The sequence below is a fragment of the Octopus sinensis genome, linkage group LG9, assembly GCF_006345805.1.
Source record: "Octopus sinensis linkage group LG9, ASM634580v1, whole genome shotgun sequence".
In the NCBI taxonomy this organism is placed as follows: Eukaryota; Metazoa; Mollusca; class Cephalopoda; order Octopoda; family Octopodidae; genus Octopus; species Octopus sinensis.
Window position 1 is genome coordinate 38,261,191 of NC_043005.1, and position 14,956 is coordinate 38,276,146.

The following is a 14,956-nucleotide window of genomic DNA, read 5'->3' on the forward strand; positions in this document are numbered from 1 at the left end:
TACATATACATACATATATACACAAACAGTGATAATTACATATAGATACATCTATTCCCTGTGGGCATTTCAAAATCATTTTTAATTACATTATGAGCTGTCATCACCTAATATGAAGTATATATTCTCATATATGTGCATAAATAGACACTGTGGGTGTTTGTGGGGATAGTGTGTATGCATATTTATAATAATGTATATGTAAATGCATATATACATATATATGTATATATATATATGTATGTATGTATATCTAGTATATTTACAGAAATGTTAACAAAATAAATTACATGCTTAAGTGTGTGTGTGTAATCGTAAAAAGAATATGGTGAAGTACATTTGTACTCTTGTTTCTTTTACATTTTTTTATATATATTTAAAATTTTAGATTAATCTATATTTTTAGGATATTTTTCTTTCTTTATTTTTGTATTGATTATTTTATTCTTTTATTTTATTCTTTTTTTTTTTAACATGTTAGTCGCTTTGATATTTAGTTTAAAACATTATTGCAGTAAATTACACCACTAATTATGCAAATAAGTCTGATTAACTTCTACTTAATAACCCACAGTTCTAAATTTATATTTAAAAAAAATTTATTTCTTATTTTTCTACCAGTTTTAACTATTTACAATAATCATAAATCTGTCAATGAAACATCAAAAATTAAAAAAGAAAACAAGATTTATTACTCATATATTAGTTAATGGAAATGAGGGATTGTGGTTAGGCAAACTTGAATGCTGAATGGCTACAGGGTTATCAGCAGCAGGAACAGCATTTAGCATCCATATCCAGCTGTAGAAACTCTGCCTGGTGCAGCCATCTGGTTCGCCAGTCCTCAGTCAAATCGTCCAACCCATGCTAGTATGGAAAGCGGATGTTAAATGATGATGATGATTCTATGTAAAAATGGATTGGACAGTTTGACAGGATCTAACATGCCTGAGGATTATATTCAGTTTCAATGCCAACATTGGTAAAATTTCTGCTACTAAATGTCCTTCCTAATGCTAAACACTTTACAGGGTATACTGGGTGCGTCTCTTATGGCAGCAGCTCTATTGAGGTCACCAAGGACATTGCAGAACAAGATTACTTCATAGATTTTGGGTACAGTATTGAGGCAGATGGCTTTTTGCCAGGTGTCAAAAGGCTAAAGCAAGCATTCTCAACCATTCTTTATCTATGGATCCCATTGATTACTACTTTGATCTGGTTGACACCCATAGCCATTTGATGTCTATAAACTAGTTTTAGGGAAACTTCTTTCAAACTTCCTATTTTGTTTACATTATTTACATTCGACAGATATTTGTCCTCATCTTGTTTGTTGCTAACACGTTTCAGCTGATATACCTTCCAGCCTTCTTCAGGTGTCTTGGGGAAATTTCGAGCCTGGGTCCTCATTCCTAAGTTATATTTCGATGTTATTATTATTATTATCATTCAGGTCACTGCTTGGAATCGAACTCGGAATCTTGGGGTTAGTAGCCTGCACTCTTAACCACTACACCATATGCCCATAGGCAGTGACCTGAATAATAATAATAATAATAATAACATCGAAAATTACCTTAGGAATGAGAACCCAGGTTCGAAATTTCCCCAAGACACCTGAAGAAGGCTGGAGGGTACATCAGCTGAAATATTGTGTTAACAACAAACAAGATGAGGACAAATATCCATCGAATGTAAATAATATAATTAATGTACATAATTCCTCATCTCTTAAATATAGAACTGTATTTCCTATTTTGTTTTTTACACATTAACTTGTGTGGGTTGAACTTATGTAAATACATACCAATACATATATCTAAAGCAAAAAGTTTTCAGAGCCCCTTAAAATACTACCTTATTATTTTGTTGTGTGGTACCCCTAAAATCTTATATGGACCCCGGTTTAGAACCACTAGGTTAAAGGATGATAGAGGAACAGGTGTCTTCTTGTGCAGGAGATATGTGGTTACCCAGCAGGATGATGAAGTGCCAGGTTAAACCTTTAATATACAAGGAGGTGATAAAGACAGTAAAAGGGATTTAGAATCAAGGATAGCTTTGTTGGTATGTTCACAAGTGTGTAAAATGAGGGTGAGGGAGATGATGATAGAAGAGAATGCAGTGAATGGTGGGCATGAGTGGAGATGTGGACAATGATCTCTGCAAGATAAGGAATTTCAAAACCTCTGTTTGAATGGCTGGTAAACCCCTACCCCAACATGTCTTAATTAAACAAGGGGGTGTCAGAGAATGGTCAAAGATAATGGCTTTTGAGTCCACATCCCTCAAATTCTCAGTGGCTTGTGCATTATAGACTAGAAGCAACAGATATCTTTATATATAAAAGAGAAGTTGTGTGTCTGTCTCCTACGATTTAGATTCCTAACTACTCCCACATTTTGCGGTGCAGTTTAACCAAAACCGGGTATCTTATAGCCATGATTCATATCGAGCCCTGGGTATTAGCGCACGTCTATGATGAGTCTATGATTTTAAAAAATTTACCATCATTTTTTTCCCTTTTAATGCATTTTTTTCGGTATTATATAAGGGAAGTAACTCTCTAAAAATGTCTACGATGAGTCAACGATTTAAAAAAAAATTTACCATCATTTTTTTTCCATTTTTAATGCATTTTTTTGCTACTTTTTGGCTATAACTCTCTAAAAATGCTTATATAGTTATTTCTCTTACAAACCCGAGCAACGCCGGGCGATACTGCTAGTATGTATATATATATATATATATATATATATATATATATGTGTGTGTGTGTGTGTGTGTATGTATGTCTCTTCTATTTCTCAATTATTATAAATCTTCCACTGCAAAAAGAGCTGGTTTCCAACAAAGATACAAGGCGCCATCTTTGGGGTGTAGTTAACACAGACAAATTCACATTTGGAACTTGAGTAAAGTCTTGCATATTTTTAGTGTTCCACTCACAGATTGCACTTGTAATGTACGAATCAGCTGGTCAATTTCTTTTTCTGAAAATCCTAGTTTATCCAGATTCTCCTTTAAGCATTTACTAAGAAAGCCTAGTGCTCTGATTATTATTGGTATGAATATGAATTCATAGTCTGGAATATAGGAGCTGGAGGTTTCAAAGCAGTTGTCCCTAGATAACTTCTTTTCCTTTGATTTTCAAAGAGATATTTATATCTGCAGAGGATTTAACCTCTATGATGGTACATACCTTTGCTCCTCTGCCCAAACAACAATATCCAGTCTGTTATGTTAACATTTGACAGAAATTTTGATGAGAATATTCCAACAGTATTCCTTGAGTTGGTGTTTATGAATGTATTCCATAACAGAAGGATTTTCTAAGTATATTTCAGGACAGTCTTTTTTGTGGATGGCATTGTAAATTGTTTTAGCAACATATATGTATGTATATACATACATATGTATGTATGTGATTGTTCAGTTTTATTTCAAGATTTCAGGCCAATAGAGAAAGATCCAGTTTCTAGCATAGATCCAAGGCTCCTTTATTGGAATTTCAACATCAACAACAGGGTATGTATGTATGTATGTATGTATGTATGTATGTATGTATGTATGTATGTTTGGTCATGGGTAGAAAAGTGAAAAAGAGTGTGTGAACTGACGATGGAAATCCCACACAGACAAAAGATCATATACAAGGAAGTTGGGTGATACCTTTCAGTAAGATCATGAAAGATGATAGATGAATGAGTGAGTGCGTGTGTGTGTGTCTGTGTGTGAATGTTGAGATGTTTTGCTACACAGATACTTGTTAATATTGCTGGTCAACAAATCATCCAGTAACTCTGCACTTCCAAAAATGTCTGGAACAAAATATCTTTTACTTACAAATCAGGCTAGTGGCAGGAAGGAGGACGTCCAGCTAGAAAAAAGTGTCTCATTATACATACATATATATATATATATATATATATATATATATATATGTTCAACCCATGCTGGTGAAGAAGATTGGGTGTTAAATGTATATATCAAAGAAATATTTCTATGTAGGAGCAAAATATGCCTTGCAAGACACAAGATTTATGTATACAAATATATATGTGTGCCTGTGTGTGTGCATGCATGCATGTGTATATGGGGGCAAAAGGAACTTTCCATGACACAAGATAAATGCATATGTATGCAAATTTCTATACAAGTATGTCATGTGTGTGTGTATAAATATATAAATATATATATATATATATATATTATATATATATATATATATATATATATATTATATATATATATATACATACATGCACACACACACACGTTTGTATATGTCTGTGTGTGTGTGTGAATGTATACACAACCACTTATGTAAAAGCTTTTCATTGCATACCAAGTCTCCATAAAGTATGGTCACAGAAATTTGTTGCATTGTCCTGTAATGAAAGCCCTCTCTGCTATTTCAACAGACTTTAGCTGCATGCAAACAATAAACTCATTAGTGCAGAAAGTGCATTGCAAGGAATTAGCACAATTTTCAAGCTTCCTGCAATTGTTGTTCATAGGATTTCAATTGTTCCTGACACAGAGTCGGAAGATTTATGGTTAAAATGCCAAAGCTGTTATTACTAGAATTTCTTTGGTAAAAGGAAAGACACTGGCTGGTTACAGAATTCACAACACAATACTGCATGTTAGATAATGTGTAAAAGTGAGTGAGAGAGATAAGGTGGGGCAAGGAGTGCTAAAGAGAAAATGATAAAGAGGTTGAAGAAGGAGAAGTAAAAGACCAAACAATTTAAAGGGATATAAAAATAAATGGCAAATATACAGAAACCATGGAATCTCAGACATGAAATATATATAAAAAATATATATAATTAAATAAATTCCTTATGTTCGGATTAAAGCCAATTGTTAAAGGTAAAGTGTTTGTGAATAACATCCATCATAGGATATTACTGATATTATTTTATTAACCTTAAAGGGCTTGAACTGAGAAATACATTAGAGAGTTGAGTTTTGTATTTTTATACTCCAAGATCAAATCTTGGCAGGATCATTACAGTTTATTGTGCTTGAGTTGATTACATAAGTACCGGTTATTTAGTGGATTTACTTTAATTTAATCAATTATATATTTTCTTTTTAGCTTGTGAACTAATCTTAAAATTTTTTTATATGGTTCTCACTACTCTAGTTCCTCGCATTGCAAATTTCTTTCTAAATCTAATGGGTAATTATCAAAATTACCCTTTTAAATTCATTTCTTATTATTTACAATATTTTCATCCTCCCAATCAATCATATCTACATGCTAGAAACATCATAAAATTCCAAGCTCTAGGAACACTTGACTAGTGACAAATTCCTCAATTGCATTCTGTTGCTCTGTCTTCAATGTAAAACTGATAAAACTGGTAAAAAGAAACAAAGGTACTTGTGTAGTACCTCACTGCTACCATGTTATATTTTGTCTTTCCACTGCTACCATCCTTGTTTTCCTTGTTCTTATGTTGAGCATTATAAGAATTTACTAGCTTAACTTTATAGTGTTTGCATTAATACCTTTCTCTAATCACTACGACCACTAATGTATCCTTCCCGCTCTTCCTTTCTTCATTTTGTCATCGGGTAATACTTCATTAGAATAATATAGTACCTAACAGACTGCAATGCTTCTTTTAAAAATATTGGCAAATAAAAATATTTTTCTATAAGGAGGAAGTGGACTTTGTTGGAAAGTAGAGAATGCTGGAATACATACTACTTTCCAGCAGAATCAAAGACTCAAAGACTGCGGTAAGGATTACACTGCTACCTTGTGAGTGTCTCTTATAACTCCCTTTTAGCTATATTTCAAGTAAATCAATGCAAAAGGTTTACTAGTATATAGAAAGATTTTTGTAATTTTCATATCATAAAGTAAAATATTCACTTATTAAAAACATTGTGTGTTTAGTAAATTCCGTAATCAGGAATGAATGATTTTGTGTGATAACTGTAAGAATTCATTGGAATATTTCAATCAACACTTTTCATCAAATGATACCTAGTCAGGTAATAAGTATTTATATTCTAGGTAGATAATTCTTTAAAACATTGATGAGGATTCTGATGTAACAGACGGTGAAACATGCAGTACTACAGTATATGTCTCAATATCAAGTCAATGAAGACCATCTGGCTCAGTTCTCTTGATGCCTGAGAATATTTATTTGCTCATTAAAGCTGGCTCAAAGAAAGGAGGAATGAAACCGGAGGAAACAAGAGTCCTTACTGGTATACCCAAGTGATTTGAAATCCCACAGCAGACCAGTCATCCAGGAGCAAAAGAAACCTAAAAATGGCACAAGAAACTGAAATTGAGGACTGTAGTGAAGAAGATGATGTTTCACTAAGTGTCATATTTGAAAAGAAGGAACCATTTGGCAATAAGCAAGCTGCAAACAACCAAGAATATATAAATGCTTCAAATGCACAGGAAGAGCACTATATTTTCTTGTTTTGTCTGTCTTGAAACATACTCGAAGTAGATTTTTCACAACCTAAATTCACAAGGCTGACTGATATTCAAATTTGCATACATAAAAATGAGAATATTGTATTAATTGTGATAACTCTGTACAATGATGAGCAAATAATGTTTTACCAGCCGAAACTTATTTCCTGTTGATTTATCAGTCTAGAAGCCAGAATATACACAAGGAAATGTTATAAACCAATAGCTGACAAAACCATGATGGTAAATGTGATAAAGTCTAGCAATAAAGCCTAGATGAAGTCACTGGTTTTGATAATTGAAATAATACCAACATAACTCTTGAACTGTCCTATAATTACTAGTATGAGGTGGTATCAAAACGTTCATGGACTAGTTCTATAGTACACCAACCGATGGCAGTGCACAGCTGTGTTCACAGTGAGAGCTAGTAGTTAACTTCATGAAGCAATGTGCCAAGTGACATCACTTCATGAGTTGTGAAATTTGTGTTTCTGTGATCACATGTATGCTGTAGTCTGCGATGGTCATTGCATCAAAATCTGTCAAGATCTCCATCAGCATGCCACTGATGACTCATCCTTCATGTTGAGAATCATCACCAGTGATGAGGGTTGGGTCTACGGCTGTCACAATGGAAGAGGCCTTCGTCTCTACCACCAAAGTAGGCAAAACAGAGCTGCAGCTTAAAGAGCATGCTTACCATATTTGGTTTTTGACATCCATAGTATTGTGCATTGAGAATTCGTTCCCCAGGGTCAGATTATTAGTCAAGAGTTCTACTGTGATGTTCTGAAGCATTTCAGCAAAAGCAACTGAATTTGTGGAGTGCAAAGAATTGGATTCTTCCTGAGCTCTCCTCACTTGAGAGTTTCTTACCAAAACCAACATAGTATTGCTTCCTCACATGCCATGTTTGCCAGATTTAGCACCTGTAGACTTCCATCTCCTCTCCAAGAAGAAAATGCTGCTCAAAGGTCACCATTTTAGAACTTTTCAAAATCCAGAGTGAATTACAGAAGGTCCTCAACTTTCTTATGGAAAACTGATTTCCAGGCCAGATTCCAAAAGTGGCAGGAACTCTGGGACTGGTGTATTGCTGTGCATGGTAACTATTTTGAAGGAGATGATGTTAAAACTAAGGTAAATAAGTTATTTTTTATCAAACATAACTAGTCTGGGAGTATTTTTGATATCGCCTCGTATGTTCCAACAATATCTCATAGCAGGTTTTAAATTATTTAGTTGGTTGCATTAGAATATTTAGATATGCATCAGAGCAATTAATTTCATCTAGAATCTCACAAAACCTCTTCTATTTGTTGATGATTTTATAGATATGTATATAAAAGTAAAAGATATCAATATAGAAGATGAAGTAGTAGACTTATCAAGATGGCTGTATGTTGACATTAAGCATATGTTCCCATATAATCTCCACAGATAGCGACCATAAAGATTTATAAGTGACTCAGAGCTTTATATTTTGGAGAAGTGTGGGGGCAGGTAGTTGCTTTGATTAACCTTGATAAATGACTGATATTATTTTATTGACCCCCAGTAGAATGATAAACAACATTAACTTTGATAGGATTTGAACTTAGAAAATAAATATATGTAATTATCTAACACAAGACACTTACTGCAACCAACCATCAATCCATGAGCACAAATAAGTGTCATCTCTGTCCTGCTGTTACCCCTTGGGACATCAATGGTAGATTTGCCACTGTTAGAAATAGTACCTAAATCTTAAATTACACCCTCTTAAACAAATACAAATAGATTGCAAAATGAAATTCTTGCTATAGAATCAGATGGGATAGACATGGCTGGAATGAGTGTCTTTGATTCTACATTTGCTTTATCAGGGTTGACCTGGGGCTAAAGAACATCAACATCAATAATTATGGTTTCAAATTTTGGCACAAGGCCAGCAAGTTCAGAGGATGGGGTCAATCAATTACATCAAAACCTGGTTTTCAACTGGTACTTATTTTATTGACCCTGAAAGGATGAAAGGCAAAGTTGACCTTGGCAGAATTTGAACTCAGAATGTTCAGACAGATGAAATGCTGCTAACAATTTTGCTCAATGTGCTAATTTTTCTGCCAGCTCACCACATTCAACAACATAAAATAATAATAAAGACAATGATATTTATTGTAGAAAGTGGTAATCCAGTCACCCTTCAAGCAGTAAATTACTGGTACTTGTTTTATCCATTGAATGGGCTGTGCGAATGCAGAACATACAACAATGAAATGTAACTGAATACTGCTGCCTTCCACCACACCTGTGGGGGTAGGCAAGGGTGGAAGATGAGATAAAACTGGATGGTGTTAGATGTTAGGTCTTTATTCCAGTGCTCCTTCCATTTGTGTCACTCAACTAAAAAATTTTCTATTAATCATAATAATAATTTTCACTCTATCCAATAACATCTACAGATGTTAGCAACAATGTATGAGGTTCTCTATTGTTAATTCTCACAGTATCAATGCTATGGAAAAAAAACAAAACAAATAAAAACAAAAAGAATATGAAAAAGAACTAAAAGTAAGACCAACAGCAAAACCATCTAAAAAAAAAAACCTGCTGATGGAGTACCTCCATTCTTTATACTGACTCCAAATATTAGTTTTCATCTGGCAAGCATCTTCAAACATTATCAGAAATCTAATTATTTTTAACCATGTTACATCCTGTCTTTGAAAGGATACACATTAATTCTTTGCGATGAGTGGCATCTCCATATTTTATCTTTTCCATTTATATTTATTTGGTTTTCACTTTTTTTTTTCTTTTCGCATGTTTAATGGTGGTCGTGGTGGTGGGGATTTGCTTGAGGTGATATCTTTCACTCAATCAGCTCTCTTCTTGTTTCAAGATATATCAAAGATCACATGAGAAAATTGAAAATCAGCACACGTTCCTATGCATCTATATGTGTGCTAAGACATGCACGTTTCCAGATGGTTTTAAAGAAGTGACTCAGTTTTAAGCAACTAAAAATTACCAGATCTCTATAGCTGGTTACTTGAGTGTTGAGTGTGTGTATTTACAGTTCTATTTTTCCCCTTTTTTTATGTAACACATGAACTAAATTACACAGATCAAATATTTTAGATATTGTTCTGTACTAATACACTATGAATATACATATGGTAATTAATATATTCGTGGTAATTCCACATGAACACTATAGCATGGTTCAAATCAAAAATAGGCAAACTCATCCCAAATAACCCTGCCTGAATTAATAAATGAAGTTTTGCAGCATGAACACTGTCCTGTTTTCTTCCTAACTTTGACCCTCCATAAATCCCAAATTTTATTCTGGTACTTATAGGAGCAAGTGTCTTCGAAGACTCGTATTGCCGTTCAGTGCTAGAAATGAGGAACAGATAGACAGATGACAACTGATGATGGGTCGTTTTTTTGTGTAACTTGTCCTGTTTTCCATTTGTTTCTCTCGTTGTTTGTGTATTGAACTCATTTGTTTCCACATTTCATATTGTTTACTGTTGGTGACGTCCTGTACCCATATATGCATATGAATATATATATATATATATATATATAATAAATCTCTGAACGAAGTATAAACAGTAACTGCACAAAATGTGAGATATATTTGCCATCTAAATGTTACTGTAGCTTGTAACCCCAGATGTTCTGCTGGAGAAGATGTTCTCCTGGGGCTACAAGCTACATTAGCATCCACCTTTAGTGGTTAGCCACATTTAGATGGCAAATATACCACACACACACACACACATTATGTATATATATATATATATATATATATATACATACTAGCAAACACCCCATCCTTTGGATGGTTTATGTTGCTTTGGTGGCGTTTTTTTTTTTTTTCACCAGTTAATTGAACTACCGAGAAGGTTTATGAGTAGTACAGTAATCTATGTTTCTGATTAGCCTAGGAACAGAAAATCAAGTTGAAGGCTGGTTATTGTGGAGGTCGTTGCTCTTTAATGATTATAGAACATATGTTTGCAAGCGATGCAAAATAGAGCTACTGAAGTGTTTTGGGAGTAGATTATGGATAATCTATGTGATTGTTTAAAAAAAGACTAGAATGAGAAGGCTAAAACATACTTGAAATAATGGATAACAATCGAAATATAATGGATGGGTAAAGTTTGGTGAAAATCGTGAATTATGGAAAATGTATGCGTTCAGTGTTCCATCGCTGGTGTGCAGTGGAAATAAATAAATGGTGAAAATCTTTTCCCATTTATAAAAAACATTAAAAACGTATGGAAGACCCTACAGATTATAAAACAGCTTATTAATACAAATGAATAGGAATCATCTATTGTTGGTTTCCCATTGCTCTAGAGGCCCCAATATGGATTTTAAAAAAATCTAAGTAGCCTATGTTTGGGTCTGGGATATGAAGCAACTGTGTATAAAACTTTAAAGAAACCAGATGAAAGATGTAGGAGTTATTGAGGTACATGAATTTTTTTGTGTATATATATATATATACACACGCACACACAAAATACTTCAATTTTATAGATATTGATATCCATGAATGTGACTGTATATGTTTTAAACATAAAAATATGCTTTTGTACAAAACACATGTTCTAAGTTTCTTATTGTGCTGCTGTATTAATAATTCCTGAAGAATTGTCAAGCGAACCCTACTATTCAGATAAATAAACCCTTATCTGCTGAAAATGGGGGTTCTCTATAATTGTGAACTTTTCATTCTTTGGAACATTTTCTTAATGTCCTATGTTTTAAGAGAAATTTAGCTATTATTGCTAGCATGTTGATTGACTGCTTGAAGGTTACTTTGTTGGCTTAAGCTCACAATGTTGGGCAGGAAAAAATCTTATCAATACAGCAGATGTAACAACAAGAAAAACTGCTTACCAGGTAATATGGCCCAAATTGAAGGAATGGAACCAGCAGGTATGGTATATATTGTATCCAACTTCATAAGAGCCTTATTGACTATACTCACATCTCTAGAACTCTGTGCATGTGATGCATTGTTTTCTGACCAATACAATTTTTTTTTCCAACACCCCTCTCGTACAACAGTAATAAATAATTGTTACAGTTCATTCACCGGTTTTTCTCACTTTACTATTTCAGCTCCATGCTCTGCGTCTCCACCAAATATTGATAATGGTCGGCGAGTTTACATCGGGTGGAAACATGGAGATCGAGCAAAATATATGTGTCTTCAAGGTTTCCGTCTTCGTGGAGACAAATACATGACATGCCAATATGGGCGGTGGAAAGGTTCTAGACCGTACTGTGAAGAAAGTAAGTATCCTTTTCTTATCTCACTTCCACCATCTCTCTCTCTCTCTGTCTCTCTCTCTCTCTCTCTCTCTCTCTCTCTCACACACACACACACATTCCTCTGTGTGTGCACGTGTGTGTGTGTATGTGTTGTAAAGAAGTTTGCTTCACAACCACATGGCTTGAAATCCAGAGCCAGAGGTTGACATTTCAAGCAAATGTCTTTTAATGAAACCTCAGATCAACCAAAGATTTGTCAGTGAAATGGAAACTATGAGGAAGCCTGTTGTATGCATGTCTATGAGTGCCACAAATCAGTCTCATCATATATAAGCACAGGCATGGCTGTGTGGTTCAGAAGTTTGCTTCCGAACCACATGGTTTGGGTTCTGTCCCACTTCATGGTACTTTGCATAAATGCCCTTTACTACAGCCCCAGGACAACCAAAGCCCATGAGTTGATTTGGAACATGGAAACTGAAAGAATCCCATCATGTGTGTGTGTGTGCATGTGCATATTGTGAATATATATCTGTTTATATCTTTTTGTCTTGACAGCACATGATGGTTGTAAACAAGCACCACTGTAATTCAAGAGATGCTCATTTTTAATCTTCTGTTAAAACATGTCTATGGGAAATATTACCCTGCTATGAAACTAGTGAGTTAGCAATGAGCAAGGCATCCTATTGGGTTGTCTGGAAAGTTCACACCGACTTTTAAAGGAAAGAAAAAGGTCAATAAATACTTGGCATTACAACCAAATATGAACCATTTTGTTGACAATGCATCTCCATCTTTCCTTTAACTTGAAAATACCTCCTCCCCAGAATTGAGGTGGTGTCATGGCAAAGAATTCATCAAGATATCTTTTTACATCATCCAAGGAATTGAAATTTTTACCATTAAGACTATTCTGCAGAGACCTGAATAGGTGGAAATCCAAAGGAGCAATGTCTGGTGAATATGGAGGATGGGGTAACACATCCCAGCCGAGCTGCAGCAATTTTTGTCTGGTTCCCAAAGCATCAAGTGCCAAAAATGAACTTTCTTATCTTCCATTTTAAAGGGTTGCAAAATTAACACTGGTTATAGGAACATAAACCTTCTTCCACAAAGAGATAGCTTAAACTGTGCTCTAAATAGAAATATAGTCAAATCCTATTTTATGGACTCAACCATGTTCTAAAATACGTCAAATGGTAAGCTGATTGGCACAAACTTTCCAGACAACCCAATACTATAGAAAATTTGCCTCAAGGAACTCTGTCTAATTTGTACAACCTTGGAATAGTGAATGTTAAAACATTTTTTATATATAAATAGATAATGAAATTATGTAAAAAGCATTGATGTGGGTAGTAATGCCACATAGAAAGCAATGATGCTGATGCCTCATAAAAAGCACTGGTGATAGTGCCATGTACAAAGCACCAAGTTCACTTTTTCAGGTGGTTGGTGTTCAGAAGGGCATCCAGTTGTAGAAACCAAGCCAAAACAGACAATGGTGCATGGTATGCCTCTTGGCTGGCCTTGCTAGCTCCTGTCAAGCTGTCCAACTCATACCAGCATGGAAAACAAAATTTAACTGTTGTTGTTGATGATGATGATGATGATAGTGGTGGTGGTGAAGAGGAGGATGTAGCTCAATGGCATAAAACATTATCAGTATCACATAATGTATGTATATTGTTAAACACCAGGAACCACAGTTTATCATTTGGGAAAGATCTCTTCAAAGATATATAGTGTAAAATAATACCGAATACCATTCCTGGAGGTGGATGTGAGCAGCTGATACCAAAATTTCATGCTATCTCACTGCTTATCAATGCCATGTACTTACCTAGCTTCCAAAAGGAAATTAAAATGTTAGCCTGAAGTATATATGTATTTGTATATGTATGTATGTGTGTGAGTGTGCGTGTAAAAATTATTTGCTTATTTAGAATTGCATCACACAAGTAGAATAGATGCAAATTTTATCATTTTTTAGAAAAGGAATATTTGATGGAGATTTACTGCTTACAAGGAAATATAGTTTGAGTTGGTTTGAGTAGAAAGGAAGTTATCAGAGTTTCCATGTACCTTATTGAACTCAGGTGTTACTCACCTCGAAGTCACTTGCTAAGGTGCCAATCAGTATGCTTGTACTCAGAACCATATCATTATGAAGCAATTCTCTTAAACACAGCCATGCCCACACAAAAATAATCTTAAAAGGTAATAAGCCTTTCTACTAAAGGCCAGGGCCTGAAATTTTGTGATAAGGGGCTAGTCTATTACAGCAATCCCTGTACTTGACTTAAAAAGATGAAAGGCATTGTTGACCTCAGCAGGATTTGAACTCAGCATTTCTCTATGGCACGCTAACAATTCTGCCAGCTTGACATCAAATCTAAAACAAGTAATGTAAGTAAACAAAAAAATGCAAATAACTGTTTTTATGCATTTAACCCTTAGAGGATATGTGTAACTTATACTGTGTTTTGTGATGTCAAAGACACTTTTTGTGTAAAAAAAAAACAACAACCTTGAGAATTACTAAGCATATATATGTTTGTATGCATATTTATGTATTTGTATGCATCTATGTGTGAGTACATCTGTGCATGTTTGAATGCTTCTCTGAAGTTTACAATCCGTATTAATATACCAATGTGTGTGTGTGTGTGTGTGTGCATGCATCTATGTATGTTTGTGTGTATCAGTGTGAAGTTTGCAATCTGTACAGAACTACAAATGTTGGCACTTGTTGGCATTTCCTGTCAAATCATTCAATAGCTCTATCTGTGCTTTTAAATCTTTCTGGAATATATATATATATATATATAAACTTGAAAAAATGTGTGTGACAGGAAGAACATCTTGCTGTAAAATCATGCCACAAATAACTTACCATTTAACTTATGGCAAAATAAATATTTCTTCTGTGGAACATTGTCACATCAAATAAAATCTGGTAATTCATTAAACTGATTCTGTTAAGTGTGGAATAAAATGAATAATTTCTTTTCAAATCTGAAGCAATCGAAACAGTTGTATATACATATGCATAACTACACAAATGTGCACATACAAACATATATGCACTCACATTCTGATGCATGCACATCCTAGTGTACATATACAGCTGTATGTATGCACATATGTACGCTCATGACACTTTCAAGTATTCACTCACTCACTCACACACATTCTCTTTGG

General features: G+C 34.3%; 1 protein-coding gene across 8 annotated transcripts in view; it reads left to right on the top strand.

Moving 5' to 3' along the window:
• The window catches only part of LOC115215824 (protein lev-9-like), a 1,149,105-nt gene that overhangs the window by 1,131,217 nt on the left and 2,932 nt on the right, over window positions 1-14,956 (top strand). For all 8 annotated transcript variants that reach the window (XM_036505906.1, XM_036505907.1, XM_036505908.1 and 5 more), the window contains one exon: window positions 11,597-11,770. In XM_036505906.1, coding sequence (XP_036361799.1) covers window positions 11,597-11,770 — 174 coding nt within the window. The remainder of the gene's footprint in view (window positions 1-11,596; window positions 11,771-14,956) is intronic.